This window comes from Corythoichthys intestinalis, chromosome 10 (genome assembly GCF_030265065.1).
Source record: "Corythoichthys intestinalis isolate RoL2023-P3 chromosome 10, ASM3026506v1, whole genome shotgun sequence".
In the NCBI taxonomy this organism is placed as follows: domain Eukaryota; kingdom Metazoa; phylum Chordata; class Actinopteri; order Syngnathiformes; family Syngnathidae; genus Corythoichthys; species Corythoichthys intestinalis.
The window spans coordinates 30,359,154-30,375,766 of NC_080404.1; the positions used below are offsets into that span (position 1 = coordinate 30,359,154).

General features: G+C 39.4%; 1 protein-coding gene across 1 annotated transcript in view; it reads left to right on the top strand.

Annotated features, from left to right (window-relative positions):
* Positions 1-15,904, top strand: part of LOC130922699 (protein bicaudal C homolog 1-like) — a 135,634-nt gene extending 119,730 nt beyond the window's left edge. The window contains exons 15-21 of the mRNA XM_057847635.1: positions 360-519; positions 614-653; positions 4,065-4,219; positions 4,300-4,462; positions 7,982-8,145; positions 8,319-8,418; positions 13,542-15,904. Of these exons, the coding sequence (XP_057703618.1) occupies positions 360-519; positions 614-653; positions 4,065-4,219; positions 4,300-4,462; positions 7,982-8,145; positions 8,319-8,418; positions 13,542-13,669 (910 nt within the window). The 3' untranslated portion in view covers positions 13,670-15,904. The remainder of the gene's footprint in view (positions 1-359; positions 520-613; positions 654-4,064; positions 4,220-4,299; positions 4,463-7,981; positions 8,146-8,318; positions 8,419-13,541) is intronic.
* The last annotated feature ends 709 nt before the right edge of the window (positions 15,905-16,613 follow it).

The following is a 16,613-nucleotide window of genomic DNA, read 5'->3' on the forward strand; positions in this document are numbered from 1 at the left end:
GTACATGTGTATTTGCTGTGGTTCATTAAAATATTTTTGTATCACGACCATTTCTAAATATTATCAATTTACAAATGCCACGATAGATGGAATTCATGAAGAACTACAGAACTATCGCTTACTATTGTTTTGGCAATATATACCATCATATCGCCCAAATCTAGAGTGTACTCTGTTAATGCCTTCATGATAAACTTTGCGCAGACACTCATGATGTTTAATGTTCTCCTGACACCTTTGGAAGACTGTCAAAAAAATCAAATAACTTCAGTGTAATTGACTTTAAAACATTTGAAAGTGGAATTTAGGACATGCTGTGCCATTTGTCTTTGCTCACAACATTCACATTTTCCACGCAGTTCCGATTGTCTCCTGCCGGACGCCGAGTCCACTTCGGCAGACAGCCCTGTAGCCGACAAAAGGGCGCCGGGCAGCGAGCGGGCGGCCGAGAGGGCGGCGCAGCAGAACGAGAGGGAACGCATCAGATTGGCCCCACAGACCTCCTTTGCCAACATGCAGGTGCATGCAAACACCTACTTAAATTGTAATATTGACAGACAGATAAAAAACTTACATATTTTCCCTACTAAAAGACAAATGCTGTTTTTTACAGGCATTTGACTATGAACAGAAAAAGCTGCTGGCAACCAAAGGTGAGTTACTTTTCGGCATCTAAATTTCATGCCAAGCAAAGGTCTAGCCCGGGGCTCGGTGACCTTCAATGAGCCACAAAATATAAACTGATACAGTATATAAATGAAGAATTATCATTCACTGCCATTGATGATAGACATCAAATTCATTTCAACTGGATTTGGATGTTCTGTACGATCAATGGTACTGAATGAGTTAAAGAGCATACGACAGGAGAAAAAAAGTCTTAAATAGCATTATTATGTGAATTAGAATCAATATTTTGAGACGATTCGACTATATACAACAATTTAGCAAAGCGCAGATGACGAGAAATTAGTCTTTTAATCTGCCAGTTAGCCACGCCTACCATTATCGGGCTCAAGCGTCCCCAACAGGTGGATGACGTCAGCGGGAGACTGGGCCCATCGGTTTTACTATACAGCCCACTGAGGGGGAATTATTCAGAACGAGGAAAACGCGACGAAGAGAGCCGCAAAATGTCATTGTTTCAGTCTCTCTACTCCAATATTTTTACAGGATATTCTTTTTATCCAAGTTTTTTTACCCAATAGCTACAGTGCCTTGCAAAAGTATTCGGCCCCCTTGAACCTTGCAACCTTTCGCCACATTTTAGGCTTCAAACATAAAGATATAAAAATTTTTGTCAAGAATCAACAACAAGTGGGACACAATCGTGAAGTGGAACAAAATTTATTGGATAATTTAAACTTTTTTAACAAATAAAAAACTGAAAAGTGGGGCGTGCAATATTATTCGGCCCCCTTGCGTTAATACTTTGTAGCGCCACCTTTTGCTCCAATTACAGCTGCAAGTCGCTTGGGGTATGTTTCTATCAGTTTTGCACATCGAGAGGCTGACATTCTTGCCCATTCTTCATTGCAAAACAGCTCGAGCTCAGTGAGGTTGGATGGAGAGTGTTTGTGAACAGCAGTCCTCAGCTCTTTCCACAGATTCTCGATTGGATTCAGGGCTGGACTTTGACTTGGCCATTCTAACACCTGGATACGTTTATTTTTGAACCATTCCATTGTAGATTTAGCTTTATGTTTTGGATCATTGTCCTGTTGGAAGATAAATCTCCGTCCCAGTCTCAGGTCTTGTGCAGATACCAACAGGTTTTCTTCCAGAATGTTCCTGTATTTGGCTGCATCCATCTTCCCGTCAATTTTAACCATCTTCCCTGTCCCTGCTGAAGAAAAGCAGGCCCAAACCATGATGCTGTCACCACCATGTTTGACAGTGGGGATGGTGTGTTCAGGGTGATGAGCTGTGTTGCTTTTACGCCGAACATATCGTTTTGCATTGTGGCCAAAAAGTTCAATTTTGGTTTTATCTGACCAGAGCACCTTCTTCCACATGTTTGGTGTGTCTTCCAGGTGGCTTGTGGCAAACTTTAAACGAGACATTTTATGGATATCTTTGAGAAATGGCTTTCTTCTTGCCACTCTTCCATAAAGGCCAGATTTGTGCAGTGTACGACTGATTGTTGTCCTATGGACAGACTCTCCCACCTCAGCTGTAGATCTCTGCAGTTCATCCAGAGTGATCATGGGCCTCTTGGCTGCATCTCTGATCAGTTTTCTCCTTGTTTGAGAAGAAAGTTTGGAAGGACGGCCGGGTCTTGATAGATATGCAGTGGTCTGATGCTCCTTCCATTTCAATATGATGGCTTTCACAGTGCTCCTTGAGATGTTTAAAGCTTGGGAAATCTTTTTGTATCCAAATCCGGCTTTAAACTTCTCCACAACAGTATCTCGGACCTGCCTGGTGTGTTCCTTGGTTTTCATAATGCTCTCTGCACTTTAAACAGAACCCTGAGACTATCACAGAGCAGGTGCATTTATACGGAGACTTGATTACACACAGGTGGATTCTATTTATCATCATCGGTCATTTAGGACAACATTGGATCATTCAGAGATCCTCACTGAACTTCTGGAGTGAGTTTGCTGCACTGAAAGTAAAGGGGCCGAATAATATTGCACGCCCCACTTTTCAGTTTTTTATTTGTTAAAAAAGTTTAAATTATCCAATAAATGTTGTTCCACTTCACGATTGTGTCCCACTTGTTGTTGATTCTTGACAAAAAAATTAAATTTCATATCTTTATGTTTGAAGCCTGAAATGTGGCGAAAGGTTGCAAGATTCAAGGGGGCCGAATACTTTTGCAAGGCACTGTAAATAAATGGCTTGAGAAGGACCAGTCAGCCCGTCGAGGGGGAACTATTAACAACGAGGAAAACGCGACGAAGAGATCTGCAAAATGTCATTGTTTCTGTCTCTTTACGTCAATTTTTTACAGGATATTCTCCAAGTATTTTCCCCAACTGCTAAATAAATGGCATGGTCATGACAAATAACTGTCTTGTGCTAAATGGAATATGAAATTAAAAAAATGCACTTATTCAGGACGACATGGCAAAATTACTCCATAATGGTCAAAACTGTCGACTTCACCTTTACTGTTGCACCTCCCGAACGATATTTTATGACACCTAAATCGACCATATGTCGTTTCCCGTCCCGGCTTCAGAGAATGTAAAAAAACCAAGAGGCGTGACAGCTAGCCGACATGCTAACCCGAACCGAGTGATGTTTCAAAGTCTTCGAAGCTGAAAATCACACATAACTAGCCCGGATTATTTGACATGACCACTGGGTTGTCGATTGTCTTTGCGGATCGGCAAACCGCCCAGCGGAGAGCAATTTACAGCTCGTTTCCGGCTGCAGTTGCTGTGCTGCTAACGTGCAGCTAATGTGCATGAGGAAAGTTCAAAGAAAGTTTGTAGTGTTTACTTTGTAATCGCTGTATTCGTATTTGACATAATACAAAACAAGATGTTTACTCACTTCCTCGTAAGTCCAATGGTCCCACAGTAGTAGGGCTTGTTTTGGCCAATATCCACGGTGAATGGGAACCTTTTGAAACTCCAAAAAGGCGCACACGCCTCTCCCTCATACAGCAAGATTTTTCTGCAGCCGTTTAGCTGCCGTGATGCGAAAAATAAATGTATTAATCCGAAAAATCAGCTGAATCCTTAGTCCTCAAACACAACAGTACAGCTGTATAGTGAAGAGGACTCCTTTTCCCGTACAGGTCACAGCGCCCTCCTCCTCAATGCAAGACCGAAGCCGGAAGTCACTAATTTTCATGGCGCGGGATTCAAAAAACAAAATAAACATAGCAATCGCTTCCACACACATCCAAGCGGTCCATATCATTCAGGAGCATAAAATACTAGTATTATGAAATAAACATGCTTTTTTGTGTCACATGCACTTTAAGTAAAATTGCATATAACCGTGAATGTAGTTTAACATGAAAATATTTAAAATAGTATAGAATTGGAGAATTATATATCTTTACTTTAAAAACCTCTTTTTATGAATGACACATCTTCACACAGCTATGCTGAAGAAGCCTGTGGTGACGGAGGTGCGGACACCGACGAACACCTGGAGCGGCCTTGGCTTCTCCAAATCCATGCCGGCCGAAACTATCAAGGAGTTGCGAAGAGCCAATCATGTGCCCTACAAGCCTAGCATGAGTACCACGTATGAGGTTTGTGCCCATTTCCTTTTTGGACCGTACTGATTAATGTGGCTCTACCCTATATTGACCACGTCTACTTTGTCCCTCAGGGATCCCCACTGTCCCTGTCCCGCGCCGGCAGCCGTGAGGGCGTGACCAACGGCAGCGACTCTGACAACTGGCGGGAGAGGAACGGCACATCCAACGGGCTGCAGGCGCACGCGGAGTACCCCCCTGCTGTGAGCAGCCCCAAGAGGAAGCAGAACAAATCTGGTCAGCAGCATTACTTCACAGTTCAAATACATTGAACATCTATTACCGTCTATGGCAGCGCAGCCAATGAGTTAGAAGTTGGGAGCTAACTTTAGGATTATTTATTATTCATATTTTATATCATAATCACTTGTAAGTTGGAATCAGCCGCTCAGCTAGGTGCCCGATGACTTTATACTAAATAAAAAGTGACGTCTCTCTATTGAGTTAAAATTGCCCTTGGGTGGCAGCTGCTCTCCATTCCGCCCCATTACTCTTGGTCTGTGAGCCCAATTCGCTGTGTGGTTTCCATGGCAATTGGCCCCCATTATTTTTTGGGGTGCAGGCTGAAGGTGTGAGAGCAGAAATAATGTTAATATATCACCAGAATGTTTCTCCTCTCCTGCATTTCTCCCATTTGAATATGGAGAACAGTAAGAACATTTTATTCCATGTGCACAGCACAATATGCAACGTTCCACCCGATTATTTATTTTATATTAGAGAGTAGCATAGACTTCACTATCAGTTGACGGGAATGAGGGCACGGGGCCGCTCCGTAGGGGGCCGATTTTCAAAAACTTATAGTTCAAATATTTTCAAAACCAAAGCCGCTAGCGACCTAAAACCAAAACAGGCACCTTCCTTAGGCATATATGAGTCTCCATGAGCAGCGGCATAAAAAAATTTGTCGCTCTCTTATAAAATCCTAATTACCGTATTTTTCGGACTATAAGTTGCAGTTTTTTTCATAGTTTGGCTGGGGGTGCGACTTATACTCTGGAGCAACTTATGTGTGAAATTATTAACACATTATTATATCATTTCACATGTTATATTGGTGTTATGAAGTGACACTGATGGTTTGGTAAATTTGTTAGCATGTTCTTTATGCTATAGTTATCTGAATAACTCTTAATAGCTATGTTTCGTTAACATACCGGCCACGTTCGCATTTCGTTGTTCATGCATCATGTAACATTATCATACTGTACACTTATTCAGCATGTTGTTCTCTATTGTATTTTTATTTTAAATTGCGTTTCAAGATGACATATCTGTTCTATGTGTTGGATTTTATCAAGTAAATTTCCCCCAAAAATGCGACTTATACTCCAGTGCGACTAATATATGTTTTTTTCCTCTTCGTTGGGTATTTTATGGCTGGTGCGACTTATACTCAGGTGCGACTCATAGTCCGAAAAATACAGTAATTACTTTTTGTATGGCAAAACTGAAAATGGCTATAAAATTTTCAGATTTTATGCTAGATGCACACAAATCACCAAATGCATACATAGTCACCTACTATATTTGCAGCATCAATTGCAATATTTAACATATCACATAAGTAATTACCCAAAATAGCAACTTGATTTTTTTACTACAGTATGATTATTATTATATTTTATTTAGTGCAATTTTTAAATGTTTTCAACAGCTAAATAACTCATTTTCCACATCAGAAACAATACTTGAGGAGAGCTTGCAGAATCATCTTACTTTTACTAAACAAACGCAAATTTTGCATTTGTCTATATACAATTACAACATATTAAGGTTGAATTCTAATGTCACTATTGCCTCTGCCATCTTGCTAGCTATCTGATCTTCGTCAGGTTTAGATTGAAATTTTACATAAAATAAAACACGTAAAAGCCGATATGTTTTTTTATGGATGCAAACATGTCTAACTTACTAGGGATTTGCCAAACAACGGGCAGTCGGTTGAAAATTACCTGATTGTTTAAATGTTAAGATACGCTATTCTGTATGAATACAAAATCCAACATGGCAGCCATTACAAAACATATAGCTTTTTAAATTGAAGATTTTTGTAAAAAAGAAAAATGCGTAAATCCCGGAATTTCTATAGATGTGAACTAGGGGTGTCAAACGATTAAAATTTTTAATCGAGTTAATTACAGCTTAAAAATTAATTAATCGCAATTAATCGCAATTCGAACCATCAATAAAATATGCCATATTTTTCTGTAAATTATTGTTGGAATGGAAAGATAAGACACAAGATGGATACATCCATTCAACATACGGTACATAAGTACTGTATTTCTTTATTATTACAATAAATCAACAAGATGGCATTACCATTATTAATATTCTGTTAAAGCAATCCATGGATAGAAAGACTTGTAGTTCTTAAAAGATAACTGTTAGTACAAGTTATAGAAATTTTATATTAAAACCCCTCTTCATGTTTTCGTTTTAATAAAATTTGTAAAATTTTCAATCAAAAAATAAACTAGTAGCCCGCCATTGTTGATGTCAATAATTACTTACACAATGCTAATGGTTGCTGAAGCCTATAAAATCAGTCGCACACAAGCGCCAGCAGAGGGAGCCAAAACTCCGAAAAACACAAGTACATGTTTCACTGTGCTGTCATCGTAATATGTTTGAGCGGGGCATTTGTGCGTTAATTGCGTCAAATATTTTAACGTGATTAATTTAAAAAATTAATTAACGCCCGTTAACGCGATAATTTTGACAGCCCTAATGTGAACGTAAAACAGTCTAGGTTCTTGGGCTGTTTCTACACGTAGCAGGGTATTTGGCAAAAAGAAGAACCTACGGTTTGGCCTATCATCCACACACACATTTAAACAAGGGTTCTTACAAACACCGTCTAAAGAGAAGATTTGCGAATTTTGCGTTTGTGGTGCCATCATGTGGACACTGATAACCGAATATTTAACTGTGTCAGTGTGACAAATTTTGTCCCTACATCACACATGAGACCAATATTTTATTTACATTTGGAGTAAAAGAGACAGGTGGCTTTTTGCTTCCATCTATTTACAAACTTTTGAAGTGCTTTATCTTGAAGAACGCATGCAAAGGATGGGGGTATTATGGACATTATTTTTCGCGCATCGTTATGAGTGTACATAATAAAGAATGAATGCTGTTGGCTGTGGAAGCTTTTTCTTTTTTTTTTCTTTTTTTTTTTTTCTTTTTTTCTTTTTTTTTTTACAAATGGCTGGTATAGACGTAATTATTTTTTTCCAACGTATTAGGGCAGGGTCCTCAGTTTTTGAAAAAAAAAAGAAAAAAATTTAAAAAAAAGAACCCTGCTTAGTGTGGACATGCCTTTGTTTAAAAGCAAAAAAAGGGCAGTTATCATTCATTTTCCGTGAATATTTGAAGCTAAACTTACGTTAATTTTTAAAATTATTTTATATAATAATTACCTTGAGTCCTCGACAAAATCACTCTTGACAGACTCCTGCCTGCTTGTATGCACTTTCGTCCTGTTTCCACCTAAATCCGACATTAGAATGCAGCGTGTGTTGGAGTTTATCGCAGTGAAAGCTTCCTCGACGCTCTACCTGGCCCGGCCCCCTACAGGAAGCCGTGGCACAATGTCTGTAGGAGCTGTCTCGTCAACTGATAGTGAAGTCTATGAGAGTCGAAAACAATTACTGCTTCTACTACTCCTCAACATTTTAAAACTACTTTTTACAACTATGAAAAGCACTTCAACTTCTTATTCTACTACTATTACTGCATTATGGACAGCCGCTGAACATTACCTGAGCAGCAGCAACTACATGGACTGCATCTCGTCGATGACTGGCAGCAACGGCTGCAGCCTCAACTCCTCCCTCAAAGGTTCAGACCTGCCTGAGCTCTTCAGTAAACTGGGCCTGGGGAAGTACACTGATGTCTTCCAACAGCAGGAGGTAAGCATGAAACAAGATGACTATCGGAGCAGAAAAGGGTGTTCTCTAAAATTCCAATAACGTCTGAATACATATTTGTCAAAAGGTTTTGTTAAGATGAACAATGGACAACCTCTAAATTGAATTACTAATTTAACAAAATAATCATGAAACTGTTTTTTCGTGGCTTCTAGATCGACCTCCAGACATTCCTGACTCTGACTGACCAGGACCTGAAGGAATTAGGCATCACCACATTTGGCGCCCGCAGGAAAATGCTACTAGCCATCTCAGGTATTACAAATTACCGCTGTAAAAATCATCAAGATGAATTAGTTCTGAGTCAAACATTGTAATACAGTGGTACCGTTACATACAAAGTTAATTCATTCCATGACCTTGTTTGTAAGTCGAAATGGTCATATGTCAAGCAGGATTTTCCCAAAAGAATACATTATAATTCCATTAATTTGTTCCACAGCCCGAAAACCTACACTAAATCCTTAATAAATGTTGCTGGTACTATAACAAATGGCAATTACCCATAGCAAAACAAATAAATTATGAATAAAAATCAGAATAACAAGACAGTTTAATAATAATAATTCCTGTATTAATGTAACAAATCGGGTTCTAATGTGGTGGATGTGTTTTGCGTGGCTGATGTGATAGAATAAGGCATCAGCGTAAGAGAGGTCCGGTAGAGATTTTACTTTTTCTTTTAATGTTTTGTTGTTGTTGGCTGCAGCTGCGGCGGACAGTAGGCGTGTTGTGTTGCACAAGTTCTGAAATAAATCATAAATCAAAAACCTGACGAAGCTTGCAATTTCTTTGGCGATGTTGCCACAATAATAATTGTCACCTAAACTTATAAAGACTGGCAAACAGAGGTCGGAGGACCATCGAGATCCTAGACATTCTACGGTCTACGGTGTACATATTGATCTAGCCAGTCAAATTTTAAATCGGATGTCCAAAAGATCGTGTGTCGAAGCGATCGTATGTCGAGGTACCACTGTATGGCCAATCAATTTTATTACATGAAATCGGTTGTTTTTGGCAGCCATTTTAATTTTCGTCATAGTCTTTTGGATGAAAATACTTATTATTTCAAAATATGTTCGTCTTCGTCAAGTTTTAGTCAATGAAAATGCAGACAAATTTCGTGTAGTTTTCGTCGACAATTCTCAAAATGTTTTTGTCTATAAACTTCAAAAGTTTTAGTCCATGAATAAATAAATAAAAGGTTTCCAACTATCTAAAATGAACATGACAGACGAGTACATACAGTAACTGTAGAGTCTACAAGGACATAACCATTTTCATGATGATAACACACACTCAGCAGGAAAACGGAACATTATTTGCAATTAATTAAACATAGCTGGACGCCATGAACTGTATATAAAACGTTTTCCAAGAGTTTAAGAAAACACCGCGCTAAATGCTCATGGTAACGCAAACGCTATGCTAACGCTACAAGTAAGTTTAGTGTGTGATGATCACTCAGCACAGACCTTTAAAGGCTAAAGCAACATGGCAAAGCCAAGATAAGAAAACAAAATTTACCAAGCAGCACCTGACACGTTTCACAAAAGGAACCTGGAATGGGCACATGCTTAAGCCTGTGTGTGGGTCAGGGGGGTTGCAGCACGTCACATGAGTGACACGACCAAACACTGCTAGTTGTGTTCTAACTACTTAGAGGTGTGCCATCTTAGGTACCCCACGATTCGATTAGATTACGGTTCAGGGCGCTACGATTCGATTATTAAACGATGATCACGGTATTGGCGATGATCACGGTTATCACGTTTATCGACGCATTGTAGATTACAAATTAATAAAGTAGCCAAACAAATTTATGTCCATTATTTATTTAAAATATCCTAATGATTCAACAGAAACGACTGAAACATGCCCATACAACAAAAAGCTTCCCTTAAACTTAATCAGAGAGCCAGCGGAGGGCGAACAGCCAACCAGTGTACTTCCACTAGCTCTCCGATTGGTTGGCTTCGTGACACGTTAGTAGCGTGTGCTAAACTGAGCGAGCAGAGAAAAAAAACTGATGAGCGCAGGAGTCAAGAAACTTAGCAAGATCAGGAGGTGTGCTCAAAATCCATTTTTGCTCGCTCAGGATAGAGGCAGCAATCAAGATCCATGATTGCTCGCTTAGAATAGAGGCAGCAATGTGTAACAGTCTGCTTCATATTAGCGTTTGCTATAATACACAGTGGGTTGTAAACCCAAGATGAATAAAGCCGCCGGACCCGAGTCTGTTCAGCCTTGCACACATGCTCCCCACAGACTAACATATGTCCCTGATCTCCCATCACCTTCTCTCTCCTTGGCTCAACGCGAGCAGCATGTCTTGCCATACCGCAGCTCAATAGGCTACTACGCATGTAGTGTAGCCTTGAGTGCACCAGAGTGGGGTCAAACCATTCTCTGCTAAGACGTAGGCGGGGTTTAATTTGTTCAAGTTTTAAAGTATATATCGAGTATAACATAATATTTAATCAGACAATGATTTAAATAAAAAAGAAATATGTGAACGTAAAGTAAAATAAATTTGGGGTCATTCAGGGGCCCCTATGGTCCTGAGGCCCGGGACAACATAGCCGGTTGACCCCCCCCCCCCCCCCCCCCCCCGTCGACGGGCTTGTTTCTCAACATGCCCATAAAACACTCAGCTGACTTTGAGATACTCTCTTTCACAAGAAGGTGCAAAAACATTAGCTGTTTCAAAGGCAGTACTTATTTCTTTTAACAATGCAATAAAATTTACTCTGATGGAATGAATTCCACATTTTCTGGAAAAAAACAAAGTGTCTTCAGAAACAATCTGGAATCAGAAATCTGGAGTAAGTTATGTACACCACCAAACAACGCACAACTTGACATGGAAATATATGTTAGCGAAGTCGCTGATTAGCATAGTGCTCGGTGCTAACTAGTAACATCTCAAAAACAACAACAATAAAGACTAAACAGTACAAGAGGGTTCGTGTACTCACCTCAGATAGACGAACACGGGACTTAGCAAAACACTAGGGACTTTTTCCAATTAACATGACTTGAACCTACTGCTGGACAACTGAAAGACAAGGAGCAATGAACTATCTCTCTTCCCCTCTCGCTCTAAAAAATAAGTTGGACACAGAAGCGCGACCGCCTGGTCCCTGCCTGTCTCATACACAAATTTATTTTCCAGTCCTTTGAAAAGGAGTAAATCTCTTGCTCAGAACCGGCAGCTGATTATAGCGTTGTGCATGCGTCCGTTAAAGGCAGACGTGTCTTGAATTTCGTTCCGCTACGAGCGGCTGTCATAAAGTTATTAGCGAAAATCATCTTTTTTTAACCTTTTTGAGTCTTAATCGAATAGTCACGTGTCGAGTCGCGATTCATCTAATAATCGATTTTTTGGAACTCCCTTACTACACATACAATAAGAAAATATCAAACATTGTGAATTTATGACGGAAACTATGGCGAATTTTCTCGTGTCTTTAAACGACAACTGGCATCCATATCGTTATATTATAGTCTACCGAGACACGTTTTCAGCGCATCTTTGTGACGTCATCGTCATGAAAAAAAGAGTTCGTTGACGAAATATTTTAGTTCAGGCATGAAAACCCCTCACCTTTCGGCGAAATTCGCCGTTTTGAAGTCAAAAAGCGTGACCTGCATGAATTGTGTAGATCCGAAGAGAAATTTTGGGGGGGGTAGAATTGTGCCGGTTACCGGTTTCACGTTTTACCAAGGTATGAAAACATCGCGGTTTCAAACCCACTAAAATTTTCCGTCACATCGTAGTACGGTTTTTTGCTATTTTTCATGTGTCAAAAATGCAACCAGAAGTGGCTTGGCGCGGCAGATTGCTGTGTGTGTGAGTGACGCTATTCCAGCGAACCCAAAAACAAACACATGGTATACTTTTCTTCAATTTGTTGAGCTCTCAAATCTTGGTAACTGAAATATGCAAAATGAATACATTTAAAACGTTGTACAATAGTATTTTTCCATGTGTGAGTAGCTTCAACAGGTTCGCACCATGAAAAAGTTCGGCAAAAACAAAACACACGTTTTCCTTTGAAATTCAATATACAGGCTAACTAAGAACTTTCAAAGACGAATGTTAGCCTAAGCTTAGCTGGGAGAGCAACTTCGTTGAGGTTATAATCACAGCTGCTGAGTGAGGAACAAGTTTGAAGTGGAAAAAGGATAGCTTCAAAGATCGCTAATTGCGACAGATGATCTTGCCCTAAGCACAAATTCACGTTCGCTGGACAAGGAGAGGTCTCACTCCCAATGTTTTTTTTTTAGATGAATGCATTTGCTAGCATATTAAATTTGGTGAGCAATGGTTTCATTCGTTTTTGTATTTTGAGGTTTAACAAAGTTACTGTCATTCGTTGCGGCTTGCGTTGAACACTGCCAGAGCTAGCCAAATCTCCGGTGAAAAAATAGCTCCCGTTAAGTTAGCGTCAAGCTTGTGTATTTAACGGTAATATAAAAGAAGAAAGTAAGATACACAAGCTTTTTTCAGATATCGCTGTAATTGGTATTTCAGGGAAGTTTGGCGCTTTTTTTTTCAGTTCGACATTTGTGTACAGTGTGGAACACCTAACTTGTTTAGCTTCAATTTAAACTTTGTTTTTAAATCAAACATGGCCAGCACAAGGTGTATGTGTGTCTGTGGTGCCTCCTGCAGATTACTGAAACACATTGTGGGTCGACAGGGCTCAATATTTTGTTGGGTTGTACAGTGTACCGGTGTTCGGCAATTCCTTGCTACACGGCGAAACGTCCTACACAGTCTTCAGCGCGCTTGCGCAAACATTCGCACGCATGCTCACATCGGTTAAAGGGGGCGAGTACTCACTATTTTTGTTTTTATTTTTTTATTTATTTCCTTTCATTCCCTCAAAAAAACTTTTTGCATGTATTACTCTTTCATACTTTTACCCATTCTGTTTTTTTTTTTTTTGTGGTAGCTTTAAAGCAGTTGACCACATTATTCACGTAGCGTATTTAAACCGTCCTTATTTGATATAACTACATTTAAGTATTTTCTTAAGGCATTTTTTTAAGTATGTTCTGCCTGTATGCATCTAAACAAAACAAGTTTAAGAGCGCACGGTAGTACCTTGGCTGTCCTATTCGCTTCGTACAGGACGTTACGCCGATGTAGCACATTTTGGCAGAACGCCGAAACATATTTCCTCCACACCCTTCTCACCTTTTTAACCCCGACCCATTTTCATGCCTGTTCGTTATCATCATCGATCATCGTTGACGAAAACATCACTGCTTGAAATGAATTGATATTATGTATACAAGCCACCCCCCTCCGTCCCACCCAAGATTTCCTTTGCTAATCCTTGTTCTGATGTGAACTGTCCTTTCAGAACTTAACAAGAACCGGCGGAAGCTATTCGAGCCCCCTATCCGCTCATCCTTCCTGGAAGGGGGAGCAAGCGGTCGCCTCTCCCGTCAGTTCCACGCCGATATTGCCAGCGTCAGCGGGCGGTGGTAGGCTGTCCAGGCGCCGTCTGTTTCTTCCTAACGCAGGACCGCCTTTGTTTATCTGCTCATTGCGCCTCTTTCAAGCTCAGGCCGTTCATGGCACCATCTTGTATAAACACTACGAAGCCATAGTTTACCTTCCAAGTGCCAACCAACATGAAGATATAAAGGAATTCCTGAGGTTCAGTGTTCACTCCTGTCCGAGCCATTAAGTCTATCTGAAGCATTTCTGTGTGGATGTTATTGTTGCGGTTCTGACTAAGGGTACTTCAGTATTTCAAGGGAACAGGCAGAATGATTAGTACAATCATTTTACCCACTGATGCCGCTGCAGCCGTGTCGGTGACATGCACTTTAACGTTACTAGACTTTTGCCTGTGAACGCCTTCATAGCTTAGTTTGGAATAGGAATAATAACTATGCATTGGACTTCAAAAGCACATATGCATTATTTTGATGTTGTTGTATTAAGCCAAATGCAAGCACTTAGTCTGCCAGTTTGAGGGGTGGGAGGCCACAGCCTAACAAAGTGTAAAATAGGTCAGCGCACCAAAGTGGAGGACTTCGTGTCGCGTACCAAAAAGAAGTATTGAGTGTTTTGATTGGCAACATACCTCCGAAGTCGGTGTTTATGTTCAGCAGCTGTTCTGCCATCTCGCCACCGTTTGCGTCCAGTGTATTTCCCAGATGAAAATATTGTACTCGGTTTTTTTTGGGGGGTTTTTTTTTTTTTTTACTCCAATGTAAGGGGAAAGGGGGTGTGTATACTGGTAATCAGTTTACGTATGTATTTTTTTATACATTAAGAATGACACAATATGATTTTCTTTGATATTACATGTATATTTTCATTTTATGTTTCCTCGGTCTGTGGAGCGTTCAGATGACAATGGGAAGTTTTCGTCTGTTTAGCAAATGCCTTTTTTTGTCCTTTCTGCTATTCGAAATCCTACAATGCACTCCTCTGCCTTCTCCGCGGAGCAAGGAACTCGTAAGGTCACTTTTTGTCGCCTCAAGTGCCAGTCAACTTGTTTTTCTTGCTCTAAAAATGACTGCATCTCACAGGGAACAAAAAAAAGTCATTTGAAGGAATGCAATGAAAAGCTAGAATGTCCATCTATCATGTTTTGGGTTGTCTTAATTTCTGTTAAAAAAAAAAAAAAAAAAAAACTGCCTCAGCACCATTGAATAAACTGAGAGGATGATACTTATCACTTATATCATAATTGTCAGGTTTAATAGGCATATTCTTGAAGATTTAGAACTAGATTTGAAGCTCAAGTGCAATTAAAAGTCAGTGTGTTCATATTTTTCAGTATTAAAATGAAGGGTCAAGATTTTCTTTTTTGTGTGTTCAAAAAGTGCCTTAAAAGATGCATCTAATTTGCCATTATTTCTAAGATTTCAGACACTTTTGCGTCTAATTTGAGCCATTGTCAATGCAGTTTTTCATAACACTATAGCAGAGTCGATCATTTTCTGACGAGGTTGCGAATGCTAACCAGGTAAATTTGTGTATTTTTGTAATGAAGTCTTAAAAAAATACTTAATAGGAGATGAAACTTTATCCCGAGGCACTACTTGGAAAGTTGTGATGCGATTTGTTGTCCTCTAAAGGTCAGCATCTGGTCTCAACCGTGAATGTTGTTTAAAAATAAAGCGCTTTATATCAAAGGTTAGATTTTTTTTTTTTTTTTTTTTTTTTTTTTTTTTACTTTTTTTTTTTTTTGTTTTTGTTTTTTCATTTTCGGATCGTGAAGTTGAAAAAGTTTACTACCAGCTCTTCTCAATATGTCACACAGCCTTCAATGTGCGATTATGTTCAGCGATGCCAAAAATGGTTTATTGGAAAACGTCTGTATTACAGTTCCATGGAACATTAATAACAAATGTAAAGAACCACTAGACAATTCAGTTTGTGCAACTTATGAATCCTGAATAATTGTTTCTGTGAAAACTACATTTCGGTACCGAAGGATAATGTACATCATGTTCCAAAAAACTTTTGTTCACAGTCTGTTATTTCATTATCGTAAAGAAGTATTTTTTTGTTTTTGAAAAACCATAAATCAGGAAAACTTCCTGTTTAAACATTGATATTCTGAAGGTAATAAATGTATGACGAATTCCTCTTTTCTTAACTTGTGGTTTGTCTGGGAAGTATTCCATCTGGTGTTTGGTTATCTTCAAAACGTTCCAGCAAGTCTCGAGGGAAACTGAGAGCGGAGAGTCACGGGCGTCGCTATCTAAAAAGCTTTTTCATTCCCTTGCTACCTTCCTGCTTCCAGAACATTCTCATGCAGCTGATGTGCAAAATGATTCTGCACTATGTCTGATATATTTTTAGATGGAATGAGCCATGCAGTAAAAACATTTTTCATGCTGTTCAAGCTTGTGTGTATGCACATTTTCTTGCAATTGTGAGTGCTAATTATAAACAACATTGTCACTGAGCAATATTTAGTTCATATAGAAAATAAGAATGCAATTAAATTGATGTGATTGTAAGGGATGGATATTACTTGAATGGTAGCATCATGTGAATGGTCATCATTTTACCATATGTTCCATGACTTAATGGCTGGTGATCATTCCTGGGCCTAAAGGCAGCAATAATAGAATCCAAGAAGAACGTAACTTGTAACTCTAAAATGGTCAATCAGTGACAACAGAAAACGGATGACTGTATTCAGGGGTGCTGGAAGTCAGTCACAGCAGGGGTTGCTGAGGATCTTTTTTTAGTGTTTTCTCCCTCCCATCTAAAAACAGCCATTTCGGTCCAAATTTATAATGGTCGCGCGTTTTCTCCATACAAAGCGTGCACAATGGCAGTACACACGCATGCTTGATAGTTTACATACTACTACTAGGCTACTACAAAGACAGTGTTCTTTTTCACCTACAGTATGCTTTGGAGTTTTTGTATTGGAAATAAAGCTGTGCGTGTATTATAA